This window comes from Denticeps clupeoides, chromosome 13, assembly GCF_900700375.1.
Source record: "Denticeps clupeoides chromosome 13, fDenClu1.1, whole genome shotgun sequence".
Classification (NCBI taxonomy): Eukaryota; Metazoa; Chordata; class Actinopteri; order Clupeiformes; family Denticipitidae; genus Denticeps; species Denticeps clupeoides.
In genome coordinates, this window is record NC_041719.1 from 9,618,307 (window position 1) to 9,637,177 (window position 18,871).

The following is an 18,871-nucleotide window of genomic DNA, read 5'->3' on the forward strand; positions in this document are numbered from 1 at the left end:
TCACTTGAAATGATCTGATTGGGCTGTCCTCAACATCACAAAGATGAAGAGCCCCACTTCAGTGTTCAGAGAGAAGGACACCACCTTATCCAGGATCACTACAAACCCCTGGAAGATGTAGGAACACCCCACTTACTGGCCAACATGATGATTAACAAAAACAACTAGTAAAATTCAAGCAGACAAATTAACACAAATTTCCAAAACTGAAGCACATCTTTATTATTAATTTATCTTTACTTTTTGAATCTGCTGTATTTCATCTTAATTTATTAAAAAACATGTTTAAGATAATTTTATGAATTTTTACAATTGCGCATTGGAATATATGAAAATGTTGAGGGTAAAGTATGGGCACCCATTCTTATTAAATAAATCTTTCTTAAATAAAACCTGATAGTTTCATAATCCATGAGTTTGTTAAATTCAAAGCACCCACCTTTGGATCAGAGGCAGATACAATAAAAATGAGCGCAAACGCTAGAAAGGATGCCAGTCCACTAGCCAATCTGGAGAGAAGACAGATGGTTTGGTTACAATATCTGTAATAACTGACAACTGTGATATAAACATATAGTTTGATACATGTTATTGCAATTTAGTTATTTCTTAAACTGATTGCAATTTTGAACGAGAAGAAAGAATCTATTTATAAGATTAAAAAAAATTCGAAATTCAGCAAATTTCCAAGCAAAGTCTCCAAATGGCAAACTCTCACGCCATAGCAAATACATTATGCTACGTCGTCCATCATATTTGAACATTCATGAGTGCATATGCAGCACCAGCACAGTCTTCTGGACAGAGTTCAATTGTACCCTTTTGTATTATTACAGCACTGCAAATTCCGCTGCAATATCCTTGCTCTGAGTCTGGACATCCATTCGGTCATCATGTCCCCTTGTGTGTTCACCATGCCACCAACTACAACAAAACAGATGAAAGCTAGTCACTACGCCCACAATCCCTAATCTGACCCATCAATCACTAAAATGGGACTTTTATTACACTCTGTTGTCAAATATCCATTGTTTTCCTCCCGTTCTGGGAAGCTGAGATGTGTAACAATGACTCACTATAGTAAAATGAAAATGACACTTAAAAGAACACCAAAGTAAACTCCCTCAGCAACAGGAATCTATTGTTAAGCATTAATTAACACATGTACATGCAGTCACATTATATATAACGATGATCATAACACTCTGCAGGTATTATTTGAAGTTGTGCTTTTTCATGGTTCATGGTTTTCTAATCACCACGGATTTTCGTCCGTATTGATTTGAATGGTGTATCGCAGTGTGGGGCAGGGGGTATTGAAAAGGGGGACGTACGCGTGTGCTTCATGGCAGATCCCATCACGAGGAACGACACTGTTATACTGACGGCAATAAATATCTGGATCAAGTCAGCCACCCACGTGAAGCGCCGGTACCTCTGTGTGATGATCTGTGAACGAGAAGCAGCAGTCATAAAAGACTGACAAAATCTGTAAAATCATCTGTCCAGGAATCATATTTTTACAAATAAAAATGCTATATTCCAAACAAACACCTATAGATACGGAAGCCAAAAACACAGCTGTTACATAAGTAGACTGACATTCACACGCACTGTATTATTTTGTATTTCGCTGCTTACAGCATTTTTTATGCAATGGGAATAGGACCGTTCAATCACTGCATAATGTCAAGAGCCAAAAATCCAGTCATCTGACTCCCACTGCTGACCCCCAGAGGCCCTTATCCAGAGCGACTCGCAGTCAGGAGTTACAGGGACAGTAACCGTCCCCGGAGAGACTCGGGGTTAAGAGTCTTGCTCATGCACACAATAGTAGTAAGTGGGGTTTGAACCTGTGACTTGTCTTCTGGTTTCATAGGCGAGTGTCTAACCCATGAGGCATGGTAGTGCCTCTACAAATGACACATATTAATCACGGCCGTGATTACCGAGATGATTTTAAAAACCACATGTGCTGAAATCTACAGACATAAAACCATCCAGCAGGAAAAAAGTTCGGCTGTTCGCCTGATGCTGATACAGGTTCATTTCATGTGCAGCCTTTCCAAGGGAAACTCCTCAAAGAGTAAAATGTGTGCGTGTTCGGTACACAAAAGTAGGTATTTCGAAACGAACACCGTATCAATTATAAAATAACTGTGTGCAGTGCTTGACGGCAGCAGAAGTGCGAGTGATAGCAATGGGGGGGAAAAAAAAATTGCAATGACAGCTACGATCCACAAGGTGACGCTAAAGATCTACTTGAGTTGAAGGCAAAGAGGACCACCACCGTATTTATTCACTGGAAACCGTAACCTGACCACAGTGTTGAGTTGCATGAATATGAGAGCGGGAAAAAAAAAAGGTTAATCTGACGCGTAACCTCCTGTGTTTACGGCCACTGTTCACCCCGACATTCAGTGTGCTGCGAACAGAGAGATTAAAAAAAAGTGACTCGGATTAACATCAAAAGGTCCCGTCCTTCATTTGAAATCCACATCGCCCTCAGTATGTGCACGGGATGCGGGAAGAGTTGCTGCTCCTCGGTTTCACATCCACTCGGAAGGAAGGAAGGAAGGAAGGAAGGAAGGGAGGAAGAGGGGATGGCGATGTTATAAAGGCCACCGCTCACTCCGGGGACAGATCGTTATGGCATTTCGGGCCAAAAACCAAAAAAACAAAAAACAAACTGTGTTTCAGGAACAGCTCTGATCTTTTAAAGCGCTCCTGGCGCTGGCAGAGACCTGAGTTGAGGAGGGGAGGTGGGTCTAAAGGAGGGAGAGAGGGAAAAAAGTATAAATAATAAAACCTTTTCTTTTGAGTTGTGAAATATTAAAAGCTGAGGACACGCCCTGCGGAGTCGTGACTCTGGATTCGTTTTATCACGCTCACCTGTTCATCTCCCTCCTTGGAGCTCTGTTCCCTTCATCCACCCAAACTTCGCAAGCACCCGTTGGTTCAATCTTTCACAGCTTTGCGTGAAACCTCGTCCGACAAATCAATCCTGTCTTCCTTCTTTTTTTTTTTTTTTTGCGGCTGATTCTGAACTTGCTGTGTGTGGCGGGGGGGAAGAAATCGGAGGTCACTGTCGGAAAGACTCACACTTCTCATCCTGCAGGTTATTATTTCTGCGTTGGAGAGAGCAGCTGTTGCACGGGACACGTTCAAAATAATGAAATAAATCAAAAGTTTTGGGAGACGATTTCTTGTCCTGCAAAAAGTGGAACGGAATGGACGGAGTGAAGAGCCGAGCTGTCCGCCGAGAGAAGACTGAATGCCTGGCTGCCCCTAAATTAGATCACAAATTTTCTAGCTCATAGCGGTGTCTCGCTGCATGCCCCTGGGGCGAAGAGCGCCGCAGATTATTGTTTAATATCCTGCTCCAATTCAGCACACAGCAAAAGCCCACACATCCAGAAACGCTGGAGCAATCTACTGAAGCTGAAGTGCAGAGATGCTGCTGCATCATGAAAACCAGTCAGGACGGTTGCCTGTGCCAGGCCAAAATAATAACCTGCTCAATACTGCATAAACAGTCATACAATCGGGAGATCTGATAATAGCATCAATGAGCATGTTGAACTTTTTTTTTTTCTCCTTTTGGGGCCAACAAGTGCTAAACACCTCTGGGAACTCCTTCAAGACTGTTGGAAAACCATTTCTTATAGCCATAAATTTGTATAAAAAAACATGATGAAAGTGTGGAACAGAACTCTGGTACTTATTATTACAAATGCATATAGTTCATCTGAGTTGGATATAGAAAGTTAGATAAACAGGTTGATGTCAAGTTGTCAGTTCACTGCATTGGCAATGTTCTATTTACCAGTGAGGTTCATTAAGCCAATACCATAATTTCTTTTGAATAGAAAATCAAGCATTTTCATAAGCTCTGGCACTTTCTCTGACATAAAATGAAAAGAAACGGAGATTTGCAACAAAATGAAGTTACACTGAACTGCATTATGCTATACTTGAACTGGGGACGAACAGAAAATTTATGTCAGCGCTCTCCCTGGAATACAAGTCCCAGAGGGTCAAAGGGAGAATATGTCATGTTCTCTGTGACAAATGGCAATACAGGTAAAATGGGGCTTAAATTCATAAATATGCCTGTAACCCATTTCTAAAGCAACGCTGCAAAGTTTCATGGCTCCGGTGGAATTGTTTTGGAGAAAATGCCAGCCATGCGGTGATACAGTCTGCGGTGATCAGATAAACATGCCGACCTTCGGACGACCAAAGCACACTTTCAGAAGCATCTAATGAAAAAGCAGATGTAGCAGCCAAAATAGTAAAACCCTGTTTTTTCACTGACAATAGTAGGTCCTTTATGTCCTGTATGTCGTGAGGTGGTGCCTTCCAGAACGAACAGTGCATCCAACAACTGTTTAACTGGATTGAAATCCGAGGAAACACGTCAGACTCTTTGTCATCTTCTTCAGATAATTCCTGAAAAACTCGAAAGGGCATATTATTCTGCTGAAATCTTTATGTAGCAGGTAGCTGTTAAAGTAACATCCAAATGAAGTTCTCCAGGTTGCAGTGACTAGCATCACAATTCGGTCCTTGTCAAAATCACTCCTGCTTCTAAAACATCAAATTCTGGAACTGAGTTCATTTGCTGCCTTATATTTTCCAGGCCTCAATCAGTGTCACTGTAACCACATAATAACGAACATATTCACTGATCAGTCTGTATACGTATCATATCCACAACATAGCATGACATGCCCTGCACTCCAGGGCAGAGGGTGCTGTCATTGTCTAAAGGGCTGATGTTAATTCTGGTTGAAAGGTATGGGGAAAATGTAATATGCTATTAAACCCGAAGAGTTTGAAGCTGTTTCCATGGAAACGGACAGGCTGAGATGAACAAAATGGGCCACCAAGAATAAGCAAACCTGCCGTCATCTTTCCAGCAGCAGAAAATAACAATGTGTGCTCTTACCATTGAGATATTTTTATATAGACACACACATATATTTTTATGTATATATAACATATGTTTATATAACAAATATATAAATATGAATCAAATATTTTTGCTATCTGCACTTTTTATTTAGACAAATCTGAAATTGTGTTGTGTATTTTGAGCAATGTGTAACTAACTGAATGTGAAAAACTTTGAAGAACATGGTTCTTAATTGGGTACTATAGGGAAAGTTAACAGTATTTCTTCACTCCACCTTTCATTAGTCAGTGCAAGAGATTCAATAAAACTCTTGACTTGTGTGTCTTGTTGGTCTCCTGACAGAATACTGTCTACTACTTGCTTTGCCACTGGTGGATGTTTGATATTTTCCTAGGATGCATTTTTTCCTGAATTCCAATCGATAGAACTATTGACTTCTTTTTGTCTCACTGTTCAGACTGTCTCAACAAGCATCATTCTATTTTCATTCATCAGCACGCCAAACTCATGCGCCTACTGTGCTCCCTTATTATTGACCAATGTTTGCATGTATCTGATGATATGATGCCCTCAGACTGCTGAGAAGATCTCTGAAGGCAGCATAACAGCTAATTTACACCCTCGACTGTGGGAGTATTGACAGTGGTGCCGCAAACCCTGGTGGATTCACAGTTTCTCTCTCCCAGCCCAGTAATAAGTATACCAGGCAGGTCTCTAAAATCAATCAATTTCATCAGCCAGCTCCACATGTTTCTCTGAGGTAGCCAGCATTGGACGCTTCCTCTGAATTATAGATGTCTCTCAGCTGTTTTAACTTCTGCTCAAGTGGTTCTGACAAGTATTGACCTAGAATAATTCAGAAAGAGAATGCTTAGCGCTGCCCGACTGGCAGGACAATGCACTCTGCCGCAGCCGTCACCCTTCCTGTGGATACAGATATGAACGCGAGAGTCAGTGGACATCAGTGAGGGCAAAGAATATTGTTGAGAAATGAAATCGATCCTTGTTGGATCTGCCCCCTTTTTTCTGGCAGACAGGAATTGACCGTTCCTCATTGTTACAGTCAATAATTTGTCTGCAACCGGTTTAGGGGTAACACATGGACACTGTTTAAAGGTGAGGATCCTCATTGTGTTTGCAATAATCATTATTATTATTCTTTTTTTTAATTAAGGGTCAAAGCACTGAAGGGATCATTTGTTCTTTGTTCCTCCTCTTCCTTGTAAAAACCTACAGCGTAAGCAAAAGCCATGAGTTATGGGGATGCCAAGAAGGGTCCCTATTTCCCACCTGAATTATGATGTCTGTGCAAACTGTATTATCATGGAGAAACTATAAATAGAACAACGTACGAGTCTGTCTTGATTGAACCCCCCACACTCATATTTAACCTGATAAACATGCAGAAGCAAGCAGACAAAAACAACTATAAACCAATACATGCACGCGTACAGACGTAAGCAATAAAGTGCATTTCATATTGTGGCTTAAAATCACTTCCAATGATCCCTGGTATAAAATTGGCGAACCTTCTCTGGAAACTGATAAGAACTGGGTGAGAACATCCAAACTGCATAGAGAGAATCCAGACCGGTACTCTAAACCTGGTCACCTTGTAGTGTTAACCACTAGCCACGACCATACACCATTCACACTCACACCTACAGCCAATGGGCTTTAACAGAACCCCCCCAAACACAGACATTTCTTCAAAACAAGAAAGAAAGAAAGAAAAAAATCTTACAAGGTGTTCTGCCCACTCAATTATGATTAGGCAGATTATGAGCAATATTTTTTTGCATTACAACAGACTAGAGGATTTTCAGTGATGTAACACCAAATATGTCAATTTTCAGAAATAAATGGATAAAAGCAAAAAAGCACTATTTCTGACATCTAGAAGCTGAACTTGTGAGGAGTTTAAAATGTGAGGAGTCCACAGTGAGGACAGTCGACTCTCAACAACCCTGCCTCCTCATTATGGATCATTTCAACCCCATCCTATCGATTCATGGCACATGCAAAGAAGAGCAAGCTGTGTTACCACCAATGTGATTGTTTCAGACCACAATCATCCAAAAATGCACAAAAAAAAAAACATGCAAAGCTACTGAAAACATCAAATTACGGTTTAACTGCTGTGGCTACTCAACACACTTAACTAAAAATTGGCTTCCTCCGGACCTTTTTCAAGACATTTTTCCTGATTTTTCAAATTCCTGTCTACACCCATCTATTTCCTGTTTCACAGCAGCATTGGCGAACATCATAAATGTGTCCTCTGTTATAGAAATCTTGGGATCTCATCTGCAATGGCCACCTATTCACATGACTGTTGGGTCCTGATCATTCAGAGGTGCTGCTCATCACCTTCATAAGTGCACCAGCAGGACACCCCTGTCCTGCATTGATTGTGTTTGTTGGAAGCTACCTGCTGGTTTTTGAGTTGATTTCCTGTCTGTTTGGCTATCCTCCCTTTACTTTTTCATTCTTTAAAATCACCACTTTTCATACAATGATGAGCGTGTGCGCCTCCTACCTCTCACCTTGTCGTGGCCATTATGAATTCTGACTGCCGAACTAGTGAACCAATCTTATACGATGAAAATATCCCCAAATGTATTTTATTTGTAGCAAATAACCCGACTAAAACGCCCCCTCTGCACCTCCGTAAGAGGTCCATCCAATGTTCTTTCCTATCTCTGCTGCTCTCTACATGCATATTCATTCATATTCCGACTGGTCAGACTAAACTGTTTCCCCTGAATGGTAGGAAGCTCAAATATCTCATTGGCTGGGGCTGGGAGTCACTTCGCATTCAAACTGTTCGATTTGACTCTGACTTCTGTGGTCACGACCTGATTCAAAATCGATTGTCTTCTTTCCCAGTAGGTAAAACCTCAAGAGAATATTTTGCCTGTAGCAATGCCTAGCCATTACATGAGTGCGAAATAAAAAGAAAGCATGATGAGAATCACACTCAGATCCTATGCTGAGAAACATATGACTTCTAAATGTATGCTGGGCCGGTAGAGATATCTGGAATACTTTGTATCCATCAGTGTCAGTAACCGTATTTGTAATATATGGCCGGCAGTAGGCACTTGCTTCCATTAAAGTCACATTAAGTCATTACTTCAATCAGTACAGTTAATGTTATAATTGATTCACAACCAATCCTGATCACATCAGCCCAGCACAGCACCATTATAACGCATTACGCCACGCGTTCCGGCTCAATGCGCTGGTGCAAGATGTACGTGCAAAGAATGAATGCACCCAACAGACAGCGCAAGCTCATTTGGGTAAAAGCAGCTGCATTATTACAGACAGTGAGGGAACATTAGCCCAATTTGTTTTCAGGACGTCTGCATTTTAGTCGCAATTTTTATCAACACATTTTGTTCAATCCCGTGGTGTGAATCTGTTTTAAGCATTTTAATCTTTCACAGCAATAGTCTGATTCTCTGTTTTATTGCTGTACCCCCCCCAAGTTAGCTGCCATCATATCACACTAGTGTCAACATTAAACACCATCAGGGCAGATTTTGAGCTAAACAGAAGAAAGCGATGGCTCGATAAACCATGTGAGGAGTTGGATTAATCTGATGATTAATTTGAGACCCACACCCCTCTCCACCCCTCACCTTTAACGCAGGTGGTGCGTGGAGGAGCCCTGCTTCACTGTGCTGTGTGTATCCATTTACATTTACAGCATTTATCAGATCCCCAGGAGGTATGAGTTAAATCTGACAATCATCCTGCATACGGACTCTGAACGCCGTCACTTAGGCCCTGTGGGTACGGGATGTAATGAGATCTCTTCCTTTCTTGCTTTTCACCTCCATGCTAACACCCCCCCTCCCCACCCACACATCTCTATATTGCAAGAGAGAGTGCAGAGAGAGGCTTAATTTTAAACCCTGAGCAGCACCCTCCATTTGACGGAGTCTCCGGGGGCACTCTTGTCTCTCCTAGGGCAGTGATGCACACAGGATCCACACAGCAGAATTCACACTCTGCAGCACAACAGGGTCTGCTAAGGTCACAGGATGCGTTATAAAGGTTCAAACACAGCTGACAGAATGAGGATGCCACATGGATCCCCAGTGGGAAAGAACTGTCTGATGGAAATGCCCCTTTATGACTGCAGTTGCTTTCTTTTGTGAAGCTCATTCTATTTCAGTATTATGCAATAAATTGAGGTGCAAATCAGTCACAATCAAACGTCTATCATTTGCCTATAATATATATTGAGCACAAAACACTCACAAGCCTACGGTTTTTCAGCATTCAGACTAGTGGTTGGTTTTTTTACTTTGGTGTATTTATTTATTTATTTTTTGCAATGGGAATAATAGGTTGCAGTACACCAAACATTCAGCACCAACAAGACGACTCCCACAATCGAACACAGTTACAGCTGCAGAGAAGCAAACTATTCACCCAAACTACTAGCATCGCCTCTTAGCTTCAATAATTCATAACAATGACCTCAGTGGAACCTTGGCAGTTGGTGAATTAAACCGATTTCGGGTCCACTTTCTTACACACTAGGCCACCATTGGTGTGAGCGGTATAGAACATGAACTGGCCGAGTGAGCGTAAGTCTGCGGTATAGAACATGAACTGGCCGAGTGAGTGTAAGTCTGCGGTATAGAACATGAACTGGCCGAGTGAGCGTAAGTCTGTGCGGTATAGAACATGAACCGGCTGAGTGAGTGTAAGTCTGCGGTATATAACATAAACTGGCCGAGTGAGCGTAAGTCTGCGGTATATAACATGAACTGGCCGAGTGAGCGTAAGTCTGCGGTATAGAACATGAACCGGCCGAGTGAGCGTAAGTTTGCAGTATAGAACATGAACTGGCCGAGTGAGCGTAAGTCTGCGGTATAGAACATGAACTGGCCGAGTGAGCGTAAGTCTGTGCGGTATAGAACATGAACCGGCTGAGTGAGTGTAAGTCTGCGGTATATAACATAAACTGGCCGAGTGAGCGTAAGTCTGCGGTATATAACATGAACTGGCCGAGTGAGCGTAAGTCTGCGGTATAGAACATGAACCGGCCGAGTGAGCGTAAGTTTGCAGTATAGAACATGAACTGGCCGAGTGAGCGTAAGTTTGCAGTATAGAACATGAACTGGCCGAGTGAGCGTAAGTTTGCAGTATAGAACATGAACCGGCCGAGTGAGCGTAAGTTTGCGGTATAGAACATGAACCGGCCGAGTGAGCGTAAGTTTGCAGTATAGAACATGAACTGGCCGAGTGAGCGGAAGTCTGCGGTATAGAACATGAACTGGCCGAGTGAGCGTAAGTTTGCAGTATAGAACATGAACCGGCCGAAAGAGCGTAAGTTTGCAGTATAGAACATGAACCGGCCGAGTGAGTGTAAGTCTGCGGTATATAACATAAACTGGCCGAGTGAGCGTAAGTCTGCGGTATAGAACATGAACCGGCCGAGTGAGCGTAAGTTTGCAGTATAGAACATGAACCGGCCGAGTGAGCGTAAGTCTGCGGTATAGAACATGAACCGGCCGAGTGAGCGTAAGTCTGCGGTATAGAACATGAACCGGCCGAGTGAGCGTAAGTCTGCGGTATAGAACATGAACCGGCCGAGTGAGCGTAAGTCTGTGCGGTATAGAACATGAACCGGCCGAGTGAGTGTAAGTCTGCGGTATAGAACATGAACCGGCCAAGTGAGTGTAAGTCTGCGGTATAGAACATGAACCGGCCGAGTGAGCGTAAGTCTGCGGTATAGAACATGAACTGGCCGAGTGAGCGTAAGTCTGCGGTATAGAACATGAACTGGCCGAGTGAGCATAAGTCTGCGGTATAGAACATGAACCGGCCGAGTGAGTGTAAGTCTGCGGTATAGAACATGAACTGGCCGAGTGAGCGTAAGTCTGCGGTATAGAACATGAACTGGCCGAGTGAGCGTAAGTCTGCGGTATAGAACATGAACTGGCCGAGTGAGCATAAGTCTGCGGTATAGAACATGAACCGGCCGAGTGAGTGTAAGTCTGCGGTATAGAACATGAACTGGCCGAGTGAGTGTAAGTCTGCGGTATAGAACATGAACTGGCCGAGTGAGCGTAAGTCTGCAGTATAGAACATGAACCGGCCGAGTGAGTGTAAGTCTGCGGTATAGAACATGAACTGGCTGAGTGAGCGTAAGTCTGCGGTATAGAACATGAACCGGCCGAGTGAGTGTAAGTCTGCGGTATAGAACATGAACTGGCCGAGTGAGCGTAAGTCTGCAGTATAGAACATGAACCGGCCGAGTGAGTGTAAGTCTGCGCTATAGAACATGAACCGGCCGAGTGAACCTGGGAACTAAAATACAAAACAGCCCAATCATGATCATGAGTTCACAGACACAAGAAGCAAAATCCATAGCCAGCTTGATGGAAAAAGGGTGGTAGTAGCCTAGTGGGTAACACACTCGCCTATGAACCAGATGACCCAAGTTCAAATCCCACTTACTACCATTGTGTCCCTGAGCAAGACACTTAACCCTAAGTTGCTCCAGGGGAGACTGTCCCTGTAACTACTGATTGTAAGTCACTCTGGATAAGGGCGTCTCATAAATGCTGTAAATGTAAATGTAAATGCAAATGCAAAACTCAGATGTCACACACAAAATGAAAACACTCATGGAGTGTTAGTGTTTGATCAAATAGAGAAGAAGATGTGTGGATGTGTGGATAGATGGACAGTGTCCACTGAAGACTATACAACCTCTACACATTTGACTTATCTACAAAGTTCCAAAATTCTCACACACTATGCCTCTGCTCCAAAACCTGTACTGGCTTCCTGTGGCCGCCTGGGTTAAGTTTAAATCACTAACTCTTGCCTTCAAGGTGATGAATGGACCTGCTCTTTCTTATCTCTCGACACTGATCAAGCAGCGGGTCACTTCTCATCCTGTCAGAGCATCAAGCACTTCTCGTCTTGAGCCTCCTCTCATCAAAAGAAGAGCAAGACCCACATCCAAACTCTTTTCAGCTCTGGCTCCTCAGTGACTGAGCCAACTTCCTATTGTCAGGAGAATGGCAGACTCCTTTCCCATCTTCAAATGATTTGTAAAGATGAACCTCTTCAAGGAAGATCTACTGGAGGCCTGAATAACTTCTCCATTACAAAAATAATTTTGTTACAATGTTTATTCTTCAGGCGTCTTTGAACTTTAATAGGGCTTGTGATGGTATGTAACTTATCATATGGTCTCTGATGAACAACAGTTTTTGATATAAGTCCAAAACATCTCTCCTCTAAGAGGTCTGCTGGTGCTTCATCAATTAGGACCAGAAAATTCTGAAAAAACATAATAGACAACCAGGGCAGGGGTTGGAAAGCAGGTGGTGGTGCTGGTGGGGGTCTTACCTTCGTCAGAGGTATGGTAGCAATCTCCCCAGCTTTCTCTGAACTGTAGGAGAAAAACATAACATGAAATAAAAGGAAGAATTAGTAAGAAATAATGCATAACTTGGGGAAAAACACAGGCATTTTAAGGGAAAAGATTATGAATGTATGTTCTGAATGCAGATAAAGTTACAGCTCCAAAACCACATTAATGTGTATGTGTGTGTGTGTGTGTCTGTGTGTGAGAATGACCTGTTTGAAGATGCACTCATTTTGGCACACCCCACTGAGGAGTTGTTGCTAAGCAACGTCATTCAGGCAACAGCTTATCATGTAACGTTGTGGCCATAAACCATGCAAAAAGGCAGAACAACTTATCAAGAGAGTCATATGAGTGCAGATATTGTGAAATTCTGGCAAACACAGAATTTCATTCTCTTACCAGATTTGTAAACAACAGTCATTTACTGAAATTGTGGATGAGAACTAAAAGTAAATGCAGCATCACAAACAAACGCTTTCACTTGAACATGAAGGCCAGAGGCCTCAAACATATCATATGCACAAATCTAATAAATAATAAATGCTCAAGGGAGAAAGACATTTCTAGATCTAGTCTGCAGGGACTCCGATGTTACAATCATGCCTTCTAACAGCACCTTGAATTCTGAGCCTCCTGCGACTTTCCTTTTTTTTAACATGAAATGTTTCATTTCATAAAGTCCCAGCTTTTGGCTATCCCCTTTGTGTCTTTGAAATTTAAATAGCATTTCTTCATAGCCAGAGGGCTGTTTTGCAAATCTTCTGAGGTATTAATCTGCTTTTGGGGAAAATGCCTGGTAGAAGAGTTGGTTGTAAGCCAAAACCAAGTCACTGGGGAGATTAAGCATTGAAGAGAGAAAAGTAAAATGCTTAATATTATCAGCCACTAATGCAGAATTATAAGTGACCAGTTAGCAAACTAAGATAGCACCTTATTGTATATTCTGGGAGTGTACAGACCAAATGGTTACGGAATATGTGATAATCATGCAGTTACTGACACACCAACATTGTCACAAGCATATTTCTTCAAAAACTGACATTAACAGGCTCTTAAAAGCATTAAGTTGACCTCATAACCCTACGTGAATTAATGTGAATTTCCTGGTAGCCAGTATACACCCTTTTCACATAGAAATTATGATAATAGCTGAGCCAAAATGAACCTTTCATAATTTTCCCCAGTCATATTATGTTTGTTAATTAGTTAACTAGCTAGTTCAATAGATGCGTTGAAATAGTGTTGTTTACCTTTGTGGTCAGTATAGAAGAATTCCTAAATAATAGCCTTTTCAGGGTCTGTCTTGTCTATAACTGGGAATCTTAGGTATGCAAATTCTGATTCTGCACTTGTTTTTATGATCTATTTCTCGACTTCTGTTAGATGCTCTGTGAATGCCATAAACTCAACATACACTATAGAGCATAGAGAGCATGTATCATTATGATGAATAGAAACACATGTTTTCAGGTACAGGGACAGATATTCTATAAAAAAAACAGGCAATTTATCTTTGACATTACCACGTTGCATATTTTAACCCTTACACCAAGGTAAATGACGTATGGAAATATGTGGATGCTGTCAAGTGAAACGTCTCAGATACAGAGACCCTTATTTTGTTAAAGGGAGCTTAATTGACCCTTAATTCTTCACATAATAACAAATGACACAAATCACACCCCTCCCCATGTGACAGTTCAATATCCAAATGACTTTGAGATCAAACAAATGGGGGAGGATCATGTAATAAAACAAAATAATTGCTCGGCTGCTTTCAGCCGGATTTTTAAAATATTTAACTTGAGCTTTTGTAATGGAGACAGGTAATGCTGTGGAAATGACATTCTTGGTGACTTCCTAAGTCTCGGACACAAATGAATTTCTCCTGGCTTTAATTATTTCTTTCTCTGCATGCCTCTAGAGCCACCATCTCCATAGCCCCGGATTGTGTGAAACGTTCCGCGTCTGACCTCCAATTTCCACAAATGTTCCACAGCTTTGCTGAGAAATTGGATGCCCCACATTTTGTCTCAAGCCCCAATGCCCTCGCGAGTTTGTCCCCTAGTCTTTGTCAAATTTTCTGCGGTGTTGGCTGAAAAAAAAAAAGGTGCTCTGCATATGAGCACTCCCAGCCAAAACAGAAAAGGCCGGCCTCTGGGGTCACTCCTGCATCCCTGAGAGACTCGTAGTGCTCCGATACACATTACCTCCTGCCTTCTCACCTTGTTTAACAGCGTTCTCACCCTCACCTCACCAGCCATGAGGTGGGGAAAAAAACATTTCAGATTCATTTTAGATCTAAATATCTATTCTCCAGCAATAAAGGCCTTTTGCCCTGTTAATTGACACATGTCTGATGGGGTGGAGAGGTGGTGTCCATGCAACGTCAGCATGGGTTACAGCATCCTGCCACAACGCAGAGAGGAGGCTGGTGAGTATGCAGGTATCCACCAGTAAGCCCCCATGTGCACTGCATCTCATGCAAACCCACAAAGGAGAGGAAAAATGTCACAGCAATGCAAGGATCATCAACTTATCTAGATGGGCTTAATTTTTCTATCTAATCTATTTTTCTCAAGAACACAACTTCCACCCTCCCCACTTTTCTCACTCACCAAGTGAGAATTTTTTATAGGGGGGGAGGTTGATGAGGAGTCATGTTGTGTGGCAGAGTTTGGTCTGCAGGGGGCAATGTTGACCTTTGAAAAGTCTCAAGACACCTGTGGGCATCACAAGCCCACATATGATTAGCCAATCTTCAGTATTAGAAGAACCCGGGAACCAAAGACAGCTCAACGGTGCCTCACATTGCAGTTCATTAATAATCAATATGCTCGGTCCAGTCAGTAATGTGTCCAAAGCCTGTTTTCAATAAAGTCTTTATATTCGGTCTGAATATTCGCACCAGCTCTCTGCTGATGTTTATATGCTGAAGCCAGGCATTGTCACTATCATATATTTTCATCTATTTCTCTTTGAAAAACAGCTACAGACTTTAGACAGCATTTGTAAGTTCTCCCTTTTCACTTATGAAAAGACGGTGATGCTCTCTGCCAGTTCTTTTGTGCTGAGAAGAAGATAGCGAATCTCAGACACAATCAAAAGAGATGCACAGACCACCAGTGTCTCTCGACATGCAGGGGCATGGTCTCAAGGTGTCTTAGCGTAGTGCCTGTTGACTGGGAGCAGGGCAGCCCCCTCTGACGTACTTCTCCTGGGAAAAGGAAGGGATTTCTTCAGCCTTCTGTCCCACTCGAAACCCCAATCCAGCCCCAGGTCCCCGCGGCTCAGGCCTTGTGCAAACAACACTAAATCATTCATCCTAAAATCCAGCCTGTTTCATTATACATGAAAACTACCGCCACGTTCTCATTTATATATTAAACCAGGGCATGGTGGCACAACAATACAGATGCTATGAGGAGTTCTAAAATTCATCTTACAGTGCTCTAACACCCGACATTCAGGAGAACAGTAAAAATGTGCAATAACCGTAACAGTTACAGGAAAAAGAGGAAGATAAACCACCGGAGTCCATTAGTGCTTCAGTTGTTTTTATTAGGAAGGGCTCGGAGGAGTAGTCTTGGTGGTCGGGTTATAAAAAAAAAAGAGTACGTGTGATGATTCCTAAGCTTTGGATTCTAAATATGTGTGCTGCTGTAAATACTCTATTCCCTGAGATATTTGGAATGACCTCTTGATATTGCTGATCTAACTGATCTACAGACAGTGGGCCCTATTTTTGAACTGACACAAAGCGCAGCACTACAAACTAACTAGAGCAAGTTAAGGGGTCCTCAGGATTTACATTAATAGATAAACTGCAAAAGAACTGCTGCCTGTGTCTTGTAGAAAAAAAAACCCTATTAGTTGGTGTGCCACACAGAACACAGCATTTACAGATGTTCTGAAATACAGACTGTAAAATGACATAATGACATATATTGACATAATTTAAACCTGCCCTCACAGGGGCATTGGTGGCCTAACGGCTAGATGCTGCTGAGGTCCCCTTGAGCAAGGTTCTGTCCTCACACACTGCTCAACGGTGGCCTTTCATGGCTGCCCACTGCTCACTAAGGGTGATGGTAAAACGCAGACATGTTTTTTTGCGCATGACAATGAAAAAAATAACAAACAATGTCTTTCTCTGTTGTTTTTTCTAACTATTTGTGTAAATCCTGAGGATGCCTTTAACCTTATACTAGCGATAAAGCCTCATGAGCAGTGCATATGGTTGTGCATATGGGTGTGTCTACAAATGCAAATGTAGTCAAACAGTAAGCAAAAAAAAAGCATATACACACACACACACACACTCACAAGCACACATACAGAGACAGAGCAGATGTCAGGTTCAGAGTCTCACAGAGATACAACTGAGAAGAGAGTGTGTACTCACTCTTCCAGAGAGATATTGGAGTAGATAAATGTGTGTGTCGGCACAGGGGCCTGCATCAGGACACCAGAGGAATTCAAGCCTCCTTCCTCCAGCACCCGCTGTACAGTCATCTGGGGAACAATCTCCAACACTGCCCAGCACCTACAATCACAGAGGGGGAGGGGGAGGAGAAGAGTCCTTCGTTTTATAAGATACCTCTCAGAGATGTGTGCTGCACCTTCCAAGGAAAATAAATAAGACACAACCTACATAGCTGTTCCAGAAACCCAAGTTACTGATTACCAGATCAGACATAATCATTTCCCTTGTGCTCGTGCAAATATAGGACATGATTTATTTAATTACACATTATCTAAGCACCTCTACACCTACCAAACGCAAAGCCATTTATCTCCACTAAGCGCCTTTGTTCCTTGTGCAGAGGGAGCATAGCTGGTTCACCCACCACCATCTACAGTCTGTGCAGCCCTGAAAAGCTACACAATCAAACAAACAAAGAAAAAAAAAAAAGAAGCAAGGACGGGGACCTGTAGCAATCATGCTGTTTCATATTCCATTTCTTCTACCAGGTAAACCCTTCAGGGCCAAACACAAGGCACCTTCAGCTTCGGAGTGCCATACATGCAGGTTGTGTGGCTGTGTTCACATTTCAACTGCAAGAACCCTAATATCCAGCCATTTCTGACTTGATTGCACTAGATATGTTTGCTGTTTCTCTATTATTTTATCACATTATATTTATCCTAGTTTTCTAATTTCAGGTATAGCACTTCACCTTTCAGTGGTGGAGCTGAGCAAAGCTCCCCGGGCGCCTTTCATGGCTGCCCACTGCCCACCAAGGGTGATGTGTTAAAAGCAGAGGACACATTTTGTTATGAGCACCATGTGCTGTGCTGTATTAGTAAATATGATTCTGATGGTAGTGTTTCCTCAGTTTCTGGTGCTATTTTGATGCTTTTACTTGTTGCTGTTCTTTTACTTTCTTTATTGCTATTGTATCTGTATTACGGACTCTACTGAGTCATATATCTGCTTACACAGCTGCCAGAGCAACACTGTGCACCAATGAGCAGTGGCACTGACATCTGCTATTGAGGTTCTGAATGGATCTACCACTGCTAATCACGGCGGCTCCCCGCAAAGCTTGCCTAATCTCCCTCTCGCCTCCGAGTCAGGGACATCCCTTCACTAAAGGCTGACGGTGTGTGTCTCCTGATGTGTGGATGCCATGATGCAGCCAGACAGCGCAGTTATGGGAAGCTCCTCTTTAGCTCCTGCACCTGAGCGTGCCGGGCGTGAGCGGATTATCGCCGCATCTACAGTACATCTCAATGGCGACTTGTGCCATTTCCAATGAGAAAATGGGTCAATGCCAAGCGCTGGGTATGCAGCTGCAGCATATTAATTCAGTGGCTTGGCGGTGACAGATGAGATCACCACACTGGAGCTCTATCTCTGCTCTCTAACACTCACTCATTCACTGCCCTGCTTCCTCCTCTTCCTTCACTCCGTTACTCTCTGCAAGAAAAACCCTCAACGGTTCCGCTGGTACAGAATATCAGTGGTCTGTAGGCTGACATGTTCATCCTAGATGCAATTCTGAGGAGTCCTTTGCATCAGTCTTAAATGTAACACTTTTGTCGGACTGACTGGGGAAAGCTCAGAGACAGGCTCATGGGAGAGATCAACATTCATGGAGCATCAATTTCAGCATGAGAAAAAGCCACAGCCAGCGGTGGTCTCAGAGACGAAGATTCTTAAACTCTTTATAAAAAATAAAATCCATGTAGATATTCATCTGATTGAATGGTTCATGCTGAACTGTTTAAAAAGTTCCACATGGATGATGAAAAATGCATAAGATCTAGTGTGCAGACATGTCAGTCATCTGAGGGAGGGCAAAAATGCAGCATTTTTCTGGACAAAGGAGAATAATTTTACATCACAGATCATTTCAGAATAAAGAGTGACAGCAGCTCCTATCCTCATACCTCTGTCATGATTTAACAAAACACACACTTGCTACAAAGTGTTCTTTGTTCTGGCAACATGTGAAAATAATGTGCATGGTAAATATATCGCTAGATAGATAGATAAATACAATCCTTTTCATTTTTCTATTATAGTTTTTTCCATTTTG

General features: G+C 42.5%; 1 protein-coding gene across 1 annotated transcript in view; it reads right to left on the reverse strand.

The window, feature by feature from the left end:
- LOC114801611 (uncharacterized) overlaps positions 1–18,871 on the reverse strand; it is a 59,991-nt gene that overhangs the window by 875 nt on the left and 40,245 nt on the right. Inside the window, exons 12-17 of the mRNA XM_028999691.1 lie at positions 16,732–16,872; positions 12,305–12,347; positions 1,335–1,449; positions 819–924; positions 440–509; positions 5–108 (exon numbers count right to left, since the gene is read on the reverse strand). Coding sequence (XP_028855524.1) covers positions 5–108; positions 440–509; positions 819–924; positions 1,335–1,449; positions 12,305–12,347; positions 16,732–16,872 — 579 coding nt within the window. The remainder of the gene's footprint in view (positions 1–4; positions 109–439; positions 510–818; positions 925–1,334; positions 1,450–12,304; positions 12,348–16,731; positions 16,873–18,871) is intronic.